Here is a 21,859-nt window from a genome sequence, read left to right on the forward strand (position 1 = left end):
GAGAGGGATGTGGGCAAGGATGTTGCAAGTGCAGGGGTGGAGTGGAAGAAAGTGCTTAGTCATATGGGGGAAGGAAGGAGGCTTGCGGTTGGTGTCATTGGCAGATCAAGGCCTCTAGGATCGCCAACCTCAAGTGGTCAAAAATCATAAGTTAGGCTCACCCAAAATCCTGAGATTGGCTATAAAATCATGAGCTTATGTAAAAATAATGGATGTGGGGTTCTTTTCATTTGCCTTCTGCTTTTTGAGCCTTTAGGGTGCACTGGGGTCACATTTTGAAGCTTCCCCCACAACCACGAGGGCTGACTTTTTTTTTTTTAAGAATGAAGGCAGAAATCATCATGGATCCACGTGACTCCAGGAGCTGGGGCTTTAAGGTCAACAGTGATTATCGTGAGCCTTGTGACAAAATCATAAGAGTCGGCAACGCCGAGGCCTCTGTGCGAATGCTGACTCTAGACACTTCCTGTCAAATATCTCTCTAAATCTGGTAGGCAGTGAGCCTGTGAGTGGTGGTTACAAACCACCCTGTGGCTTGGGAACAAATCAGCTCTTTTATTTGGCTTTTTACTGCTGTTCTGAGCAGAGGTGTCCTGCCTGAGCTTGTCCTTAGGAAGTCCCGTTCCCTCCCTTGCAGTTCACATTTCCCCGATGGGAGTGAAGTAAATGCCCAATTTGCTCACTTTAGCAGCAACAGCAGCTCAGTAACCAAGGGGCTTCATCTTGCACCCGAAGCTTGGCCAGTGCTGTAGCTGGAGGCAGTGCTCCGGGGCTGTTCAACCATCTCTTTGCATCACACCAGCACTCAGCATTCATGACTAATCTACATCACTTCGCTATTGTGCTACCTAATATCTATACAGAGAGCTGAAACCTGTCTGAGGCAGTGCTTTAATGACTGTGTCCACTTATTGGTAGTTATTTCCAGAACCACCACAGTAATTACCTTTAAATGGCCCTTTTCGGAGCTCCGATTGCCCTGCCTTGACTTGCCTGGAGAAGCTTGAAATGTAAATCTCGGAGAGTGAATTTAAACACCATCAAACTGTTCCCCAGCCCTGCCCCAAATGCTTCCCTCTTCCCCACTCATCTCCTTATGTTTTGTCATCTCCCTTTCCCCCAACCCTTCTGCGCTCTCAAAGCTTCTTTTCATGCCCTACATACAAATCGCCTTGGAAAAATATCACTTCCAGGACACCACTCCTAGTGGCAGGGCTCAGCATGCCTTCCTTGGGGGAATGCTGTTCTCCCCTCTTTTTATTATGAGTGTTGGTGTATTCTTGTAGCACCTAGGAGCCCTGGTCACGGACCAGAACCCGAGGGTGCTAGGTGCTGTACGGAGATAGAACAAGAAGACGGTCCCTGTCCCAAAAAGCTTGCTATCTAAGTATAAGCTAAAGACAACACCTGGATACAGACTGGCTGATGCAGGGAAGCAATGAGACAGTATTACTGAGCACGGTAGGCAGTGGTCTCAGCCCGCCTGTTGTTAAGGTTTTTGTAGGCCTCTCAGCAAAGGAAGGCTTTTCCCAGGGACCGAAGTGGCTCTGAGGACGTGTATGGGGAATACCTCCCCAGTCTGAGGGGCAGCCTGGGAGAAAGCCTGAAGGGGCTAGTTTGAGAATTTCAAAAGCAGGCAATTAAGGCCCTTTTGTGTCTTCTATGTGTGCAGTAGTCCACTTTTCCTATTGCTCGTAAACTATATGCCAAAGTCACCAATTGACCGAAAAGTTGGTTGCCTGGCAACTGAGTAGCTGCCCCAAGTGCAGTCCTGTCCAGGTCTCTAGGTCAGGGCGGGTGCAAGGAAGTTTCGCGCCCTAGGCGAACTTGCACCCTCCCCAGCTAACCCCACTCCCCCACAGCAGCTAACTCCACCCCACTTGGGGAGCCCCGCCCACAGCAGCTAACCCCCCCAGCACGACAGCTAAACCCTCTCCCCCCCGCCCCCCCGTGGCAACTAACCCTGCCTGGGGAGACTCCCCCTGCCCCCAGCAACTAACCCTGCCTGGGGAGACTCCCCCCGCTTCCCCCGCCCGGCAGCTAACCTTGCCTGGGGAGACTTCCCCCCTTTCCCCCCCCGGCAGCTAACCCTGCCTGGGGAGACTTCCCCCCTTCCCTCCCCCAGCAGCTAACCCTGCCTGGGGAGACTCCCCCCGCTTCCCCCGCCCGGCAGCTAACCCTGCCTGGGGAGACTTCCCCCCTTCCCTCCCCCCGGCAACTAACCCTGCCTGGGGAGACTCCCCCCGCTTCCCCCGCCCGGCAGCTAACCCTGCCTGGGGAGACTCCCCCCGCTTTCCCCCCCAAGCAGCTAACCCTGCCTGGGGAGACTTCCCCCCTTCCCTCCCCCAGCAGCTAACCCTGCCTGGGGAGACTTCCCCCCTTTCCCCCCCCCGGCAGCTAACCCTGCCTGGGGAGACTTCCCCCCTTCCCTCCCCCAGCAGCTAACCCTGCCTGGGGAGACTTCCCCCCTTCCCCCCCGCCCGGCAGCTAACCCTGCCTGGGGAGACTTCCCCCCTTCCCTCCCGCCCGGCAGCTAACCCTGCCTGGGGAGACTTCCCCCCTTCCCCCCCCAGCAGCTAACCCTGCCTGGGGAGACTTCCCCCCTTCCCCCCCCCCCGCAGCTAACCTTGCCTGGGTATCCCACCCCAGCTCACCTCAGCTCCGCCTCCTCCACTGAGCACGCCGGCGCTGCTCTAATTCTCCTCCCCACCCAGGCTTGTGGCGCTGATTGGAGGAGACTTAGAGCTGGGCTGTGTGCTCAGCGGAGGAGGCAGAGCGGAGTTGAGCTGGGGCGGGGAGCTGTTCCCCTGTGTGCCACCCCCTCGTTATTGCGGGCAACCCATGCACCCCCCCCTACCCAGCTCACCTCCACCTCCTCGCCTGAGAGGGCTTTTAGGTGCCCCCAATCACTAGGCGCCCTAGGCGGCCGCCTAGTTTGCCTAAATGGTTGCACCAGCCCTGCTCTAGGTACTGTGACAAAGTTCCTCCTCTACTTTGGTGGATCCTGCACTTATTGGCAGATTTGCTCGCCTCACAGATTCATCCTGGGGATCGGGAAACAGCCCAGAGACCTTCCCCTCTGGTAGAAGCCACAGTCCAGGTTAATTCCTCCGGTGTTTGATCAGGAGTTGGGAGGTTTGGGGGGAACCCGGGTTCCAGCCCAGGGCCCTGTGGACTGCAGCTGTCTAGAGTGCTTCCTGGTACAGTTGCGCGACAGCTACAACTCCCAGGGCTACTTCCCGATGGCCTCCTCCCAACACCTTCTTTGTCCTCACCACCGGACCTTCCTCTTGATGTCTGATAACGCTTGTACTTCTCAGTCCTCCAGCAGTATGCCTACTCACTCTCAGCTTCTTGCACACCTCTTGTTCCCAGTTCCTCACACACACTTCCTCTCCTCTGGCTCCCTAGCTCTCTTTGGCCTGACTGCAGTGAGCCCTTTTATAGCATCAGAGGGGCCTTAATTAGAATAGGTGCTTAACAGCCTCACCTGACTCTTAGCAGGTTAACTGGAGTCAGGTGTTCTCATTAGCCTGGAGCAGCCCCTGCTCTGGTCACTCAGGGAACAGAAAACTGCTTATCCAGTGGCCAGTATATCTCCCTTCTACTACTCTGCTGTTCCCAACTGGCCTGGGTCTATCACAGTACGTACCTGGTGTGGCGAGCTCACCCCTCCCAGGCTGCAGTGGCTACATGGCTGTTTTCTGTATGCTCGCACAACAGAGGAAGTGCAGGTGTGTCTGCCCACGCTGGAAGTTATAGCTCCAGTGTGAACATAAGAACATAAGAATGACTGTACCGGGTCAGATCAAAGGTCCATCTAGCCCAGTATCTGTCTACTGACAGTGGCCAATGCCAGGTGCCCCAAAGGGAGTCAACCTAACAGGCAATGATCAAGTGATCTTTCTCCTGCTATCTATCTCCATTCTCTGACAAACAGAGGCTAGGGACACCATTTCTTACCCATCCTGGCTAATAGCCATTTATGGACTTAACCACCATGAATTTATCTAGTTCTCTTTTAAACGCTGTTGTAGTCCTAGCCTTCACAACCTCCTCAGGTAAGGAGTTCCACAAGTTGACTGTGCGCTGCGTGAAGAAGAGCTTCCTTTTCTTTGTTTTAAACCTGCTGCCTATTAATTTCATTTGGTGACCTCTATTTCATTTGGTGACCCTTTTCAGCTCCTGTGATGAGGCTCTAGTTGGGATGGAAATAGCCACTTACAGGTATTTACCCAGGGGCTGGATGATTCTCTTACTGGAGAGATCTGTGCACGGAGTGGTCATACAGGGGCAGTCTAAAAGCTTAGTGTCACCCCCATGTGACATGGGTGCTTATAGTTTCAGGACACAAAGACAGCGCAGAATATACTGATCTCAGTGGAAATGCAATGGGCAAATTGGCAAATTCCACGCCCAGACAGTGACTGGGGTCAGACTCTGCTTTTAGTAGCACTGTAAATCCAGAGAAACACCCCTGGGTAACATCCCCCCAAGCCCAGAAGTGTTGAGCCAGGGGAGTGTGGTCCAAACGGTGTGATAGGACTGCACTTTGCACAGTCAATTTTCAGACGCTAACAAATGTGAACTACTCTGGATTTTCACTGGTATAACAGATGGCAGAATCTGGCCCACTCTGTGTAACTGCTTGTAGCTGCAGACTGCTCCTTGCCTGTCAGTTCTCAAATATTATATGGTAAGAAATGGATTTTAGTCAGTTACAGTGAATGTAAAATATGCGCCTCTCCCACCCAAGACTGGATTTGATTTTAGGGGAGGCAGTGTTGTCTAGTGGATAGATCACAGGGCTGGGCGTCAGGAGGCTGAGTTCTAATCCTGCTGCTCCCATGGCCCTGCTGTGTGACTTTGGGCAAGCCATCTGTGTTCCCTCCCACCTTTGGTTTGTTTAGACTGTAAATGATTTGAGGCAAGGACTGTCTCAGAATATGTGTGTGCATATAGCAGCCAGCACAATGGGGCTCTGATCCCAGTTGGAGTCAGTAGATTCTCATATAATCACATGACTCCAAGTGCTGGGGCTTGAAGTCAAAACATCAAATATTGGAAGACTCTCCAACATCTCAGCTTCCCACAAGGTTTAATCACACACCAAAGAGGTTTATTTCTCATTCCCTTCCCAGGTGACATTTACCCTGTAAATAAACAATCCGGCTTAGACAGCAAATGGAACCCTGTTATTTGCTTTGTTTGTACATAATATTTACTTATCCTGCTACAACACAGAATTGACCATGTCATTAAACAATCACTGGTCTCCGTGGAAATAAAAAGGACGTAGAGGGTATCATGCCTTCTGGTTAATTATAGCGATTAATTGCCGGAGCGGTGTGGTTCCTGAAACCACTGGCCCTGCTGACTCGATCTGTAGGCATCATATAGGAAAATCAGGCCCTGTTTATGGTAATTGTGTTGGATACTTTCCTTTGGTCACTGTAAATGATTCAGAAGTGTCAGATAGAGACTTGGTGGGGCGACGACGACTGAAGCAGCAGCCTACACACCTGTTGTTGTGATTAGATCTGATGTTCATTCTTCAGGCAGGGAAATGGCCCTTTTAGAGGTAATGGACTCTCTCTAAATAAGACTCTGGTGGCTGATTTCTTTTTAATAACTGAATCTTTTTTTTCAACAAAGGACTGCAAATTGATTCAAACCGCGGAGTGCCACTTACTCATCTCATGAGCTGTTTAAGCAGCCGGCTTGCGCTCATTCGCCTGGCATTGAGTGCTCTGCAGTCAGTCATCATTGCCGAAGTGGGGGCGAGTCCAACTTCAGTCAGCAGAAATGTTGGAGTTCTTAATTGTGAAGTTGAAGGTGGCAAAACTAGATAAATAAACTGCAGCTGAACCAGCAGCCTTTGCAATGTTGGACATTTCTACTCGCTCAGTTCCCAGGCCTGGTCAAACTGTGGGCTCAAGCCTTGCGAAAATGTCATTGTAATCATTGATCTCAAAGTGTCACTATCCCCATTGTTCAGATTTGGGAAACTGAGGCATGGCATGGGTAAGTGGCTTGTCCAAAGTCTTACAGCAGGCCAGTGGCAGAGCCAGGAAGCAAACCCAGAGCTCCTGCTCCCAGTCCAGTTCCTAAGGAAATTGCAGTGAAAGGTGAAACCTTTCACAACCTTACGCAGATTTTTCCAGAGCAAACTTTTGACCTTTTTTCCGCGAGATACTTGGAGAATAAGCTCAAGAGGTTTATGGGGCCATAGGGTGCATGGCAAAGTACAGCTGGAGAAAATTCAATAGCCCTGCCTCAAACAGTCACAAGGTAAGATCAGAAATAACAGGAGGTGGTGACAACATGGGACTGATAAAAGATTCACTAGGAGAAATTCAGTGGCCTCCTGGTCAGATTAGAGAAACATAATGGTCCATTGTGGCCTTCAAATCTATGAATTTATGCACTTCTCAGAATTGCTGCTGTTTGTTTATTTTCTTTATTGGCAAATTTCATGCAAAGACAAGATTGTAACCAATAGGGAGACTGGGGGGAGGGGGAGATTGACTTTCCCTGTTTTCATAGTAATATCCTGCTTTCACTGGTGGATAGATCCAAATTTTGCTTCAGACACACTTTACAAGTGCGAGCGAATCTCCATTCCTCTGTGCACTCCTCGCTCCCGAAATAAAAATGGGTCACTTTGCCCAGTTTGATATTCAGGGCTTTGATGCATGTTTATCACTGAACTGTGTTGCGACCTATGGCAAGTCATTCAACTGCTGCATGCCTCAGTTTCCTCATCTGTAAAATAGGGATAATAAAACTTCTCACAGGTGCAAGGCTTGACCTGTGCAAAAGCCTTGGAGACCCTCCGGGGACAGTGCGATATGAATACAAAGTTGCAGCATTAATATTAGTACATTTTTTCTGCTTCTGATCTATGCCCAGGAGGACACGCTGCCTTAGTCCTATCATTTAGGTTTTGTTTTTGTTAATATACCCAGAAGCCTCCCAGCACGCAGCATGGAGAAATTAATATTACTCTTCTTGTAACAGGGCATGGCTGGCCTTGATGGGAAGAATGGAATCAAAGGAACTAAAGGCGACAGAGGTCTGCAGGGTCAAAAGGGGGAACCGGTGAGTCTCGCAAAGAAAGACAGAGGGATATTCTGAAGGCTGAAAAACCAGCTTGGTGCTTTTTCCAGTATTGCCAACCCCAACGTGTTCAAAAATCACAAGTCAGGCTCACCAAAAATTATGCGATTGGCTCTAAAATCATGAGATTATGTACAAATAATATATGTGGGGGTCTTTTATTTGCCTTCTGCTTTTTGAGCCATTAGAGTGCACTGGGGGTCACATTTTGAAACTTCCTCCCCAGCTGCAAGGGCTAGAAACTGGCTTTTTCTTTAAGAATGAAGGCTGAAATCATCACAGATCCATGTGACTCCAGGAGCTGGGGCTTTAAGGAAGACAATAATTAGCATGAGACTCGTGACAAAATCATGAGAGTTGGCAACACTGCTTTTCTGACCCAGATTTGGAATTCCCGCCAAAAAACGAATCCTCGGCATTAGGTGCAGGCCCTCAAGTGCTTTTGTTGTTGTTTGTGAGACTTCCTGTAAGCAAAATTACTGAATGACACCACTGGAGAACTCTGAGCTATGCTGTGGGCAGATTCTCAGCATGTATAAATTGGCGTAGTTCCATTGGAAACTGATTAGCACCCACTGAGAATCTGCCCTGAGTCTCTTGTGACAGTTTTGCATTCTCCCAGGGCAAGTTCAGCTTTCCAGATGTTTACCTGCATGCTACTTCCAACCACAATATCCACAGCGCTGGTAAAACTGGTGTGGGGAGAAGGGGCAAAAAATCAGCCAGCTGCTAGTTCTGCAAACTTTTCTAGGAAAGAGATTTTTTTTGTTACAGAAGGCGAGGGGAATTGTGGTTGGAGCTTTCCTCTGCAGGCAAAAGTGACTTTTCCCCTGGGGCAAAGCAAGGTCTGTAAATTGGCTCTTGTTTCCTGTTGGAATTTTGTCCTTTTCTCTCATTAACCCTTAAAATGCCTTCAACATCTCCAAAATGGAGCAGGGGGGAAAAGGGAACTCTTTCTGGTTTTGACTCTTTCTGGAAAGTGGCCAAAATCTTTTGCAAAAGAATTTGAAAAAGTTTTGCAAATATATCGAAAGCCAGCTCTGTGCAGAGCCAGGGCAGCACATCAGACTGCTTGTGTTACAAGTCCTCAGAGCCCTTTAGAGCATTCAGTCAGGGAATGAGCCAGGCACTACAATGTTCAGAGCAGTAACTAATATGTGAGTGTGGTGTGGTGATGACTCACCTGTGTGGCGCCTCCTGCTGGCCGTCTCAGGAATTAAATCTTTCCAGCCCAGAGCGCCCTCTGCAGCTGGTGTCTTGCCTGCCACTGGCCCCAGTGTCCCTCCCGGACTCCGCTACCCTTTGCCCAGGGGTTCTGCCCACCGCAGTAACCCCTCGCTCTGGGTCTCCCTTCACAGGGGAACCCCCAACCCTCTATCCCCACCTTGCCTCAGTGGCTACTGCCAGTCACCATCTAGCCCCTGCTCACTGGGGCCGAATGCAATCTGTAAACATAGAAATCATAGATTATCAGGGTTGGAAGGGACCTCAGGAGATCATCTAGTCCCACCCCCTGCTCAAAGCAGGACCAGTCCCCTAAATTTCCCCCTCAAGGATTCAACTCATCACTGTCAAGGGGGGTTGGGCCAGTTGCCTTTGCCTATCTCTGGGCTGCCCCTCCGCAGCCCTAGTACCTATCTGGCCCTTTTAGCAGGGCCTGCAGCTTGGGGTATTTCCTGGCTGGAGCTCCCCAGCTCCCTCTGCCTTTCCCCAGCACTGCTCCACCTCAGGTACCCTTCCCAGCTGCCCAGGTAGCCAGGTCCTTCTCTCTCAGGAGGCTAGAGAGAGTGTGTGTTTGTCCTTCCGGCCCACCGCCCTCTTATAAGAGTCAGCTGGGCCCTGATTGCACTGGCTGCAGCTGTGGCTGCTTTCCTAATCAGCCCAGCTTTTCCCCTGCCACAGCCCTCTCCCAGGGCTATTTTAAGCCCTTCAGGGCAGAAGCAGGGTAACCACTCCACTACAATGAGCTAACGAAGACTGTCTAATAACTGCTAGCTGTCGCAGCACTGATATGATCTTTCCAAACCTCTAGACACTCAAGGCTGTTCGTTATTCCAATTCACTTGGCATCAGGAATCCCCGTAAAACAAGCTGCCATCCTGTGATGAGTGATGGCACTTTTTCAGCCTCATCACACTCCAACCATATTCCTGGCAGCTATGTAGAAATCAGTAGATTGTTTGCGATGCGAAGACAGAGAGGGAGAGTCACTTTGGGGTCACTTTGTGTTCGAGTGTACTCCGCTCTTGTGTGTGTTGCTGTGTTTTCCATCCCAGAGGTGGCTGCATTTCCATGGGGGAAATGATTCCTTTATTCAAGCTTATAAAATGCAGTGGAGCCTTTGGGGTGAAAGGGGCAATATAAATTGAAGATGATGCTATTAGGAGACCTGTATTTTTAACTTTCTAGTTGCAGATCATTGTGTGTATGCGTGTGTATCACACACATGCTCACACACACACACGGTGGTGGTGCGAGACTCACCACCATGGCGCCTCCTGCTAGCCGTTCTGGAATTAGCTCAAGTCCTTCCGCAGGGCGCGCTCCTCTGGTGGTGTCTCACTCGCCGTTATGCCCGCTTTGTTGTCTCCACCTCTCTGAGACCTGCATCGCTCCCCGGACCGCAGCATCCTCTTCTGGGCCTTTTGGGGGAACCGGCAGTCTATAATCCAGCCACTTGCCTTGGTTGCCTGCTGCAGTCACCAGTCTAGTCCCTTGCTCCAAGGGAAAACTGCAGTCCATGTTGGCCACTTCCCTCAGGGCGAGTGGGGGCAGCCCTAGCACCGTATCTGCCCTTCCTCCAGGGTCTCAGTCTGGCAGCAGTCAGCCAGAAGCTCCTTCTTTTCTGCTACCCTGCCCAGCACTGCTCTAGCCATGGTGCTCCTAGGCAGCCAGTCCTTCTCCCTAGCAGGCCAAGGAGAGACTGCCTTCTGCAGCCCTTTATATATGGCCCCTGCTGGCCCTGATTGGCTGCTGCAACAAGCCACCTCCAGATTGGCTTGCTTAGTGAGCACTTCTCTGATTGGAAGGTTCTGCGTAGTGTCCCTTTGGCCTAATTTATCTCTTCTGCCCTGTGTGCGGAAAGTGACACACACATACACTCCCTCTCTCTCTCTCTCTCTCAGAATCATGTTTGTCTTTTATTCAGGGAGTGAAAGGTGATCCTGGTATATCTGGAGACCTTGGGCGGAAAGGATCTAAGGTAAGAAACGAGCATCATCATAGAAATAATGAGTGCCTTGGCTATTCTCAGGGGCAGAGGGGAAGATGGTGCAACAAATATGAAAACTGGTTGACCTGAATGATTGTAGAAAATGGCAAGTGGATCACTCTGCTAGGTAGGTGGATGGCAGGTGAAGAAGAGAGCAGTGCAGTGTTTACACAACTCTGTAGAAAGGCTCTGTCAAGGTTTTTTCCCCACTTTGAACTTTAGAGTACAAATGTGGGGGACCTACATGGACACTTCTAAGCTTAATTCCTAGCTTAGATCTGGTAACGCTGCCACCAACCAGTAGTAGTATCTGGCACACTGTTTGTTCCCCCAAAACCTTCCCTGGGAAACCCAAGAGCCAAACCCCTTGTGTCTTAAAACAAGGAGAAATTAACCATCCCTCCTCCTTTCCCCTCACCAATCCCTGGTGAGTTCAAATTCAATCCCTTGGATTTTAAAACAAGGAAAAATCAATCAGGTTCTTAAAAAGAAAGCTTTTAATTAAAGAAAGAAAAGGTAAAAATCTCTGTAAAATCAGGATGGAAAATGCTTTACAGGGTACTCAGATTCATATAGACTAGAGGGACACGCCCCGCCCAGCCTGAGATTCAAAGTTACAGCAAATAGAGATAAAAATCCTTCCAGCAAAAACACACATTTACAAGTTGAGGAAACAAACATAAGACTCATCCGCCTTGCCTGGCTGTTACTTACTATTTTGAAACATGAAAGACTGATTCAGAAAGATTGGGAAAGCCTGGAATGATGTCCCGTCTCTCTCAGTCCTGAGAGCAAACAACGAACAAAACAAAAAGCACAAACAAAGACTTCCCTCCACCAAGATTTGAAAGTATCTTGTCCCTCTGTTGGTCCTCTGGTCAGGTATCAGCCAGGTTTACTGAGCTTCTTAACCCTTTACAGGTAAAAGAGACATTAACCCTTAACCATCTGTTTATGACAGGGTCTGTTAAGCCATGCATGAGTTAGTGCTGGCCCTTTCCACAGGGGTAATATCACTGTGTTTTGTCCTACGTATCTTTACCAGCTAGTTGTCATTTCTGTCCAAGGGCTTACGTGGTTTTCCCGGGCGGATGGGTAGCCCTGGTGCAGATGGAATAAAGGTGAGGACTTGTTATTGTTCTTCTTCCTTTTAACATTAGTTTAAAGGGGATCTAGTGCAGGTGAAGTGTGTGCCCATGACAGCCCAGGGCAATGAGGTCCTCCTAGTTATCCACAGGTCAGGCCCAGCATTGGGCCATGACAGATCCTGTCATAATGTTCTGCCAACCTGTCTCAGACCCAGCCCGGAGAACAGAGGTCACATTCCATGGCCCATTCTATTGACAGCTGATCCATTCACCAGTTTGGAGAAGGTTTAAACACGCCTTATCGCAATACTCTCCATTCGGTCTGATTTTCACATGTATTAACCCCTCCATCATCTTTCTAATTGGTGCCTTCTGTTCCCAACCTGCTTACATTTCCAATATCTTGTTCCACATGCAGGGTGAGATTGGCAGCCCTGGAAAACCAGGGATACCAGGGTCAGATGGACTGCTTGGGCCAAAGGTGAGTAGGAAGGCCCCTCTTCTCTGTCAGCTGGAAGCTTTGTAAGGGCATTACAGGTGTTTGAAATATGATTACCCAATGCCCATGTCCCTCTCCGTGGGCTTGTCTAAGGACAGAAATGGTACTGATTTCACACAATTTGCTTCTAGACGGATGCAGTTAAATCAGCGCAAGCTCATGTGTGGATGTGCTTAAATCAGTTTCAGACTGCTGGTTTTAGCTTAAATTCAGTTTGTTACCAAATACAGTTAAATGGCTGCAAATTTCGGTCAGTTGACCAGGCCTAGTGACATAGGTGCTAAAACTAGGGGGTGTGGCAGCACTCCCTGGCTTGAAGTGGTTTCCATCATATGCAGGGTTTCCAGTTTGGTTCAATGGCTCCCAGCACCCCCACTGTACAAATTGTTCCAGCACCTCTGCCTAGTGAACACTGCGGGGGGGGGTCTTTTTGAACAGCAAAAGCTGAATGCTAAATATCTGTCAGCGAACCCTGGGTTTGGTTCTTGATTTTTGTTCTCTTTCCTCACCTCTATGGCTGGTCGGGGAGGGGAGGGCAGATGTCAAGCTTTGCCAGCCAATGCGTTAGTTTGCTTGCTCTGAGCACTCACTCAGGGCCAGATCTGGAGCCCACTGAAGTCAATGAGATTCTTTCCATTAACTTCAATGGCATCGAACCAGACCCTCATTGTGTCAAACCAAAGCTGGTAACTTGCCACCGTGTCTGCCGCCAGCGATACACCCAGTCAGAGGGGTTGCAAAGGGAGTCAGACAGACAGTCAGGCAGACGCTGCATGTTACTCATCAGGATTTCTGCTGGGCTGACCAAATTCTAGTAAACGCGAACTGCAACACATGGATTCAATAGGGCGCCATGACAACATACCTGACCCTGTGACCACCTAGTACCTGGGTGGGATGCTGTGCATGTGTGGGAGATTGGCTTGTTTGATAAGGAAAACCACAGACCTTGGGTTTTCTTGCTAACAACCCACCATGCTTTATTTTTTCTCTCCCAAAATAGAACTGCCATCTTAGGGAACCTAGCGAGCCACAACATCTAATGACAGGTTTCAGAGTGGTGGCCGTGTTAGTCTGTATAAGCAAAAAGAATGAGGAGTCCTTGTGGCACCTTAGAGACTAACACATTTATTTGGGCATAAGCTTTTGTGGGCTAATACCCACTTCTTCAGATGCATTGAGTGGAAAATATAGTAGGAAGATATATATACACAGAGAACATGAAAAGATGAGAGATTGCCATACCAACTCTAATGAGACAAATCAATTAAAATGAGCTGTTATCAGCAGGAAGAAAAAAAACACTTTTGTAGTGTATATCTTCCTACTGTATTTTCCACTCCATCCGTCTGATGAAGTGGTTTTTAGCCCCCGAAAGCTTATGCCCAAATACATTTGTTAGTCTCTAAGGTGACATCTAATGAATTCTTTCCTGCATTAAGTGGTACTAGGGCCCGTTCCAAACAGCGTGTGCACTTGTCACTGAATTACAGCTGGCTTGGAAAATGACACGGTTATGCATTGGCTTTGATTTTTCTCTTGTCTACCTCCAGGGTGAGCAAGGAATGTCAGGTGCAGATGGCCCCAGGGGAGTTTCTGGGGAGAAAGGAGAAAAGGTTAGTACTCTCAGAAGAACACCGAGAGGCCATGTTTTGAATGAACCATCCATCACGTTGAGTTAACGAAATTATACACTTGCTAAATCTCATGTACCCTTTCCAGAGGACAAGTGTCACCTGTCTTAAGCATTAAGCTTGGACTTGGGGAGATGTCTCCTTAAGTTCACTCTGTGGCAATGCATTTAACCCTTGGGGCTGGTCTACTGCTTTATCTATCTCGGTATAGTTAAAGTGGTACAAATCCCCTAGTGCGGGTGCAGTTATAGCAGCATAAAGGCATAAATAGCCGTTCCTATGCAGAAGGAGAATATATTGGTATAAGATACCTTCATGCTGGTATAACTGTGTCCACACTGGCAAATGTTTTGGTAAAAAATTGCACCTCTAACCAATATAGTTATACTGGTACAAAATCTATGTGTAAATTAGGCCTTGGTGTGGAAACCCTGGTGTGGTGTATACACCCCAGGCCATTTTTGTAGAATCGCAAATTGATCTTAAAGGACTGAAATACACACAGTGTTGACTCTTTACATCCAACATACTGGGTCTGATTCTCCTTTCACTCGTACCAATTTTAATTCAATTTAATTTAAATTGCTCCCTGGAGTCACTCCTGACTTCCACTGGTTTAAGCCCCTGAAGAATCAAGTCCACTGCATTCTGCAGATGCGCCGATGTAGGAGGTAAATAAGGCTCTGACACTATGTAAGTGAGGAGGTACGATCCACACTGCTGTGCCAGCTCATACTGAAGGCTCATCAGTTACAGCAGGGGTGTCGTTTTTATTTGTTATTTCATCCTTTGTGCCGGGACTCAGGGTCCAGGTTCTGTGAGATGGTGGTGGCACCCAAAGCAGAGCAGGGAAAGGGAGGGAAATGCTTCCCAACCATGCAGCTCCCTGGACTAGCTTGAAAGAAACATTCTCTGCACAAATATTTGCATCAGTTGTAATAATGGGGATGTTTTTAAGAGGTCCAGGCCCTCTCAGCCAAAGTTCTCAAGTGGGGAAAGACTTGGAAAGCTTTCATTCAAATCTATTCACCTCAACACACCACCAGATGTCTCCTGACCACCCTGCAGCTGCCTGTTCCCTTCTGCCCATTGACCTCTCTTCTTGTCCTATCCCACATGCCGCTTCTGCTCCTCCACACCATCTACCCTTCCTGTGCAGCCACTGTACATGATCCTCACCTGCCCATCTCTCTCCTATATCCCCTCCTGCCTCCCAAGCTGTCTGCCTGCTGGTTGGTCCAGTACCCACCATCCACCTGCTCTGCAGTGCTGCTCCATAGGAACATAATTGGAAGGGATCTCCTCAGGATCGGTGCCAGGGTTTTTGGCAGCCTAGGTGCAGGGCCGACTCGCCGGTCCCACGGCTCCGGTGGACCTGCCGCAGGCGTCCCTGCCGCAGGCGTCCCTGCGGACAGTCCGCTGGTCCCATGGCTCCGGTGGACCTGCTGCAGGCATGCCTGTGGATGCTCCACCGGAGCTGCCGGACCAGCGGACCCTCTGCAGGCATGCCTGTGGGAGGTCCACCGGAGTAGTCTGCCACCCTCCCAAATCCTGGCGCCCTAGGTGACCACCTAGGTCGCCTAAATGGAAGCGCTGGCCCTGGATCTCCTGAGTCATCATCTCCAGTACCCTATCATAGGTAGCCACGTTGGTGCATCTGGGGTCTGTCTCTATAGCAATGGTAATTTGGGGTCCAAATTGATAGCAGTTAATGAATATGAAATTTTTTGGGTCATAAATGTGAGCTAAAGTTTAAATATTTTAGAAATAAGTCATAGTAGAATGATTAGATTTGGCATTTGCTTTATAATGATCCTTTATTAATGATCTGGATGATGGGATGGATTGCACCCTCAGCAAGTTGGCAGATGACACTAAGCTTGGGGCAGAGGTAGATACACTGAAGAATAGGGATCAGGTCCAGAGTGACCTAGACAAATTGGAGGATTGGGCCAAAAGAAATCTGATGAGATTCAACAAGGACAAGTGCAGAGTCCTGCACTTAGGAAGGAAGAATCCCATGCAGCTAATACAGGCTGGGGACCTGCTGGCTAAGCAGCAGTTCTGCAGAAAAGGACCTGGGGATTACAGTGGACGAGAAGCTGGATATGAGTCAGCAGTGTGCCCTTGTTGCCAAGAAGGCCAATGGCATATTGGGTTGTATTAGTAGGAGCATTGCCATCAGATTGAGGGAAGTGATTATTCCCTTCTATTCGGCACTGGTGAAGCCACATCTGGAGTACTGTGTCCAGTTTTGGTCCCCTCGCTACAGAAGGGATGTGGACAAATCGGAGAGAGTCCAGCGGAGGGCAACAAAAATTATTACGGGTCTGGAGCACATGACTTATGAGGAGAGGCTGAGGGAACTGGGGTTATTTAGTCTGCAGAAGAGAAGAGTGAGTGGGGATTTGATAGCAGCCTTCAACTACCTGAAGGGGGGTTCCAAAGATGATGGAGCTCAGCTGTTGCCAGTGGTGGCAGATGACAGAACAAGGAAAAGTGGTCTCAAGTTGCAGTGGGGGCGGTCTAGGTTGGATATTAGGAAACACTATTTCACTAAGAGGATGGTGAAGCACTGGAATGGATTACCTAGGGAGGTGGTGGAATCTCCATCCTTAGAGGTTGACAAAGCCCTGGCTGGGATGATTTAGTTGGGGATTGGTCCTGCTCTGAGCAGGGGGTTGGACTGGAAGACCTCCTGAGATCCCTTCCAACCCTGATATTCTATGAGTCTATGATTCTAGTAGAAACCATCTTCCAATATGTTAAGGGCTGTTATAAAGAGGATGGGGATCAATTGTTCTCCGTGTGCACTGAAGGTAGAATAAGAAGTAATGGGCTTAATTTGCAGTAAGGGAGATTTAGGTTAGAATCTATCTAACTAAGTTAGACAGGCTTCCAAGGGAGGCTGTGAAATCCCCATCATTGGAGTTTTTTAAGAACAGGTTGGACAAATACCTGTTACGGATGGTCTAGGGTTACTTGGTCCTGCCTCAATGTGGGGGGCTGGACTTGATGACTTCTCGGGGTCAGCATTTCTATGATTCTATGAAGTTCATAAACTTACCAAGCTCCATCTGAAAATGAGTTAGGCTCCGTGTCCCCACTATTCCTACTGGCAGGCTTTCAAAACCTCACTCCTCTGATGGTTAAAGCCTTCCTCTCAATTTCAGCCGAAATTTATTCATGGCCAGATTAAACCCATATGCTCCCTTGGCTTGCTTGTGCTACTGCTTCTTCCAACCCCGTCCACCTCTCGAATTCTCACATGTGCCTCACTGCTTAGCTCCCCTCCCACCAAACTTCTTGGCTCTCCTTCCAAACTACTCTTCCCTCCATGCACGCTTTGGCTGCTCCTCCTTACACTCCCTAGCAGTTACGGAGCGGATAATGTCAGGTGTTGCCAACTCTAATGACTTATCCTGAGTCATCTTGCCATATATATGGTGTTTTTTCTTAAAGCCCCACCTCCCAGAGTCACGTGATTACTTTAGAATCTCAACTTTCATTTAAAGGACCAAGGCTAAGCTTCTGCTCCTTGTGTGGAGGAGAAAAGCTTGAAAACTTGAAACCTATAGGCTCAAACTCCAGAAAGCAAGTAAAGCAAACCCAAAGGCGTTATTTTTAAAGCCTCATGATTTTAAAGCCAATCTATTGTTTTTCGGGGGTCCTGACTCATGTTTTGTGAATGCTTGGGGCTGGCAGTGCTGTGCCAGGGCAGCCTTTTTCTCGGCTCTATTGTTTTATCACCGCATTTGTAATTTCTCATTAATAATGGTGCGTGCATGATCGTGTGTGAATTTAGTGATGGTGAAAGGTGCCAAGTGTACATGCTTGATGACCCCTTTTTATTCCACCACCAGTAATGGTGCTGTCCTCTAGCGCCACCTCTAGGGATGAAAAGGAAGTTCAGGCTCTTAGCACATTCAGACTCTCTACTAATGCCCATGGGTGTGAGGTGGGGTTGAGGACATGGACAACTGTCTAGTTGGAATAACACTGAGACCCACCAATTCATTTCATGTTGGTCATCAAATCCGTCATTGCATGGCTGCAACTTGAAGTCAGTATTATCACGGTCTGTGGCTTAGTGCTGAAAGAACGTATATTAGAGCAGGTTAGCAAACAGATTTCCTGCCCCATGAAACTTGACGTGTTTTTTCTAAATGGTCCCAAATCAGGAAAAAAAGCCAAAATTTTGAATTTTGAAATTTGGTCTTGTATACAATTAAGTTTCAAATGAAAAGTCATTTTGAAATGAAAAAGTGAGAGATTTTTTGCAAAAAGGTTGAAACAGGATGTTTTGACACTTTCTAAATGTTTTTTCCAATTTTTTTTCTAAATGCAATTTTGTCAAAATTACATAAGAACATAAAAACATAAGAACGACCATACTAGGTCAGACCAAAGGTCCATCTAGCCCAGTATCCTATCTTCCGACAGTGGCCAGTGCCAGGTGTCCCAGAGGGAATGAACAGAACAGGTAATCATCAAGTGATCCATTCCCTGTTGCTCATTTCCCCGAAACAATTTTGCAAAAATAAAAAATAATAATTTGCTTTTGTAGAAACGACATTTTCTGATGGGGAAACTGGTGTGATGCAAATGTTCCAACCAGCTCTATTGTATTTCCCACGACCAGTCACTGGAGCCATTCATTCATTCTCTGCACTTGCAGACTATACCAATATCTAGGTTATTGCTGCTTTTGTATCCTAAAGAGTTTTTAACATCAAAACAGCTTTTCTGTTCACCTTTACAGATTTTTTCACATTAAAAAAAATTCCTTTGAATTGAATTGCACACACTCTATTCTTATCACAATCTAATTGATGCATTATTATGTGTGGTGGAAATTTATCTGAAGGAGAATTCATGCTGGCTGTTTCTCTTCTTAGCCTTAAATGGTATTTCTAAATGGTGTCATTATCAAGGCTTTGCAAAACTCAAATATATTGGTTTGCGGGGGGGGTTGTTAACTTGGAAATCCAGGCTGTGGACAAATTCAGCACTTAAAATTCCAGCCATCGGAATTGCTCAATGACAATGCAGACGTATTAGCGACACAATTAATGCAGCATACCTGCCTGTCTGCTACTAGCTAGTGAGAGGAAATGGAGAAGGCTAGAAAGCTACAGGGAGGGGAGAAGAGATGAAGGGAGCAGGATAAGAGAGAAGAGAGAGAATAGTTTACCTAGGAAAGGAGATAAATAAGAGGGGACGTGATAAAGCTATGTGAAATAGTGAAGGGGATAGAGACAGTACATTGAGAGTTTCTTTTCTCCCAGTCTCATTTCTCAAGGACAAGGAGACATGCAGTTACATTGAAAGTGGCAAATTCAAAACTGATAAAAGGAAGCATTTTTTTTCCACTCAGTGTGTAATTGGGTTGTGGAACTCATTGCCACAGGAACCTGTTGAGGCCAAAGCATTGCCAAGAGTCAGAGGAAGTTGGACCTTGATATAAATAGCAAAAATATCCAGAGTTTTAACAGTTAATGCTAGAAAGTTTGGAAAGGGCTATAACACCGCAGTGCATCAGGGCTCAGTTCAATCTCTGCTAGGGATTAGGAGGACATATTCATTGGGAGCACATTACCCCACTTCTTCATGCTGTGGGTTTCTTGCACTTTCCTCTGAAGCATCTGTTTGGACCCAGTTGGAGCTGGGATTCTGGAGTGGATGGACCATGGACCTGGACTAGCTTGACCATGGGATCCTATAAAAGAAGAAAGAGAAGAAGAATTTCGTACTTTTCTTCTTGCTAGTTTGCTTTAGAAGTTCTAGCCTTGTGGCTACCCAGCCTGCCACCCATGCTTGTGAGCGCCTCCTTTGTATTACAGCCACGCACAAGCTTATGCAAGTCAGTGCCTGAAACACAATTAAACTGAGAGTCACCGGGGGTCACTTGTGCTAAATGAGAAAACAGGCTCTGTTGGGCAGGGGGAATGCGTTGCATCAATCATGTCAGGGGGGCTCCCATCTTGATCCTCCAACACTCAGCGACCCGACTGACTCACACTCCATCTCATTCCCCAAGAGAGCTTTGCTTTGGAGTGGTTGGGGAGGGTGAGGGAAGGAGCTGACTCTCCCTTCAGAATAGTTTACTGGGACTCTGCCTTGCTTTAGATGGATGGGCTTCTATTCTTAGTGTTCAAAAGAAACAGCTGCATGAATTAGAAATGCAGCTTGGCTGAGTCACTGAGGTCTTCCCCTCCACCTCCTTCAAGTTCTTCTCTCTTCTCGGAGCAACTTCAGGAGAATTCTTATTAGTGCACATTAGTGTGCATTTAATGGCTGAAATATTAGTAACTGAGCCTTTCCACCTCTGGGCTTGCTGACTCATCCAGCCCGGGTCCAGAGGGAGTGAGAAGCATGTTACCCTCCAGGGGGTGTTGGGTAGCACGTGTGAAATGAGTTAGGCATCTCACTTTAGCGCCCAGTAGATGGATGATGTCCATGTCACAAAGTAGTGACGGTGCCATTGGGTGTGGCCATCACTGTCACAATTGGCATGTTTGGTGGCAGCCTCTTCAGAAAGGTCGGGGATTGACTGGGCCAGGTTGTCTGAACAACCCTCTCAGCCCGACAGATGGGCACACCAGATTGTTGAAGCACGTTGGCAGGCCAGGCACTGGCCGGCAGGATGATGTAGTGGAAAGGGCACAGGACTTGGACTCCTAAGACCTGGGTTTAAATTCTGGCTCCAGCATACACTCCCTGCATGACCTTGGGTAAGTAACTTAATCTACACTGCACCTCAGTTCTCCATCTGTACAATGAGGATAAAAGCACTGCTCTGCCTCGCGGTGGGGAGCGGGGTTGGGAGGATCAGTACATCTGTGAAGTGCTCAGTGATGGGGGCCAGGTGAGTACCTCGATGGTTAGTCACTGTTCTGTGGGTAAATAGAAGAGTTCAGATGCCAAGATCATCAACGCTGTTCCTTAGCAGAGGCTGTGCCCACCTGCACCTGGCATTGATGGGAATGGAAATGGGTATTGCAAGGAAAATTTTCCCATCTCCATTCATCTCTTAGCACAGGGCAGCTCTTTGGCTAGAGTGTCTCTGAGATAACGAGGTTGCTCTAGGAGTGTAATCTGACACAAATGTATTTGTCCTGCTGTTTTGATATTGCAGCAGAGGGCCCGGCACAGAGACATAACTGTAGTGAATGCAGGACTGGTTCCAGGCACCAGCGAAAGAAGCAGGTGCCTGTGGCGGCCAATAGAAAGGGGTGGCAATGTGTCCCTTGTCAGGTGGGCATGTCCGGATTGGGCGGCGGCGGCACTTCGGTGGCAGCAAAATCGGCCCGCTCCGGATCGGCGGCAATTCAGTGGCTGGCCCTTCACTCTCTGTCTTGCTCCTCAGTGGCACTTTGGCGGCAGCTCAGTTGGGTTCTTCTTTTATTTTTTTCGCCGCTTGGGGTGGCAAAAAAGCTGGAGCCAGCCCTGAGTGAATGCAAGGGATGGATTAACTAAGCCCTGCGTCTGTGTTGGCAAAGGGCACCCCCCCATACACATTCAAATCATTTCACTGCATTATTAATAGGACAACCAGATGTAAAGGGTTAATATATGTCCCACTGCCAGTAAACCCACTGACAGCATGGGCTGGGTAGGCCTTTGCAAACCCCCATTTTCTGGGGAGCATGTCTGTAGCATTTGTATTTGAAGGGAAATCTCTGACCCACTCTCTGTTTGGAATTCTCAGGGGGCCAAAGGAGTTCCTGGCCTGGGCGGATTTAAAGGGCAGGTTGGATTGCCGGGGAAGATTGGTGTGGCTGGACCACCTGGATCTCAAGGACCACAGGGTGACCCAGGACCACAGGTAAGACATTCTGGGCACATTGCATTAGATGCTCTGCAGAATTCACACAGCTCCGGCGACTGTCTAGAGGGGTGTGAGCTAGCGGGCTGAGTGCAGCCTGAAAGCCAAGGCCGGTCACTTGCAGCTTGCTTTTCAGGGGAGCTGAGCATCCATATAACCCCCCTGGCTTCGGCTTTTAAGAGTCGGTAACTGTAGGAGAAAAAGAGAGCCTGGAGCATGGGGCCTGGTGCAAGATCTGAGGCCTGGACAAGAGAATGTGACCCAAAGTCAGGCCATATATTAAAGCAGATGTTTACAAATTCACTCTATGACCTTTGCAAAAGCATTGCCAGTGTGGCTAAAACACAGGCACTCTTAAGAAGTGACAGATACTGGGTATGTGCAAGAACACACCCCAAAAGCTTAATCCAGGGACATCCTGGCCAGTGCCAGATCAGAGGGTCTGCTAGAGGTAATGAATAGGGAAGTTGTGCCAGAGAC

General features: G+C 48.3%; 1 protein-coding gene across 1 annotated transcript in view; it reads left to right on the forward strand.

The window, feature by feature from the left end:
* Positions 1-21,859, forward strand: part of LOC115645307 (fibril-forming collagen alpha chain-like) — a 91,669-nt gene that overhangs the window by 37,955 nt on the left and 31,855 nt on the right. Inside the window, exon 14 of the mRNA XM_030549760.1 lies at positions 21,263-21,379. Within this exon, the coding sequence (XP_030405620.1) occupies positions 21,263-21,379 (117 nt within the window). The remainder of the gene's footprint in view (positions 1-21,262; positions 21,380-21,859) is intronic.

The sequence above is a fragment of the Gopherus evgoodei genome, chromosome 1 (genome assembly GCF_007399415.2).
Source record: "Gopherus evgoodei ecotype Sinaloan lineage chromosome 1, rGopEvg1_v1.p, whole genome shotgun sequence".
NCBI lineage: Eukaryota > Metazoa > Chordata > Testudines > Testudinidae > Gopherus > Gopherus evgoodei.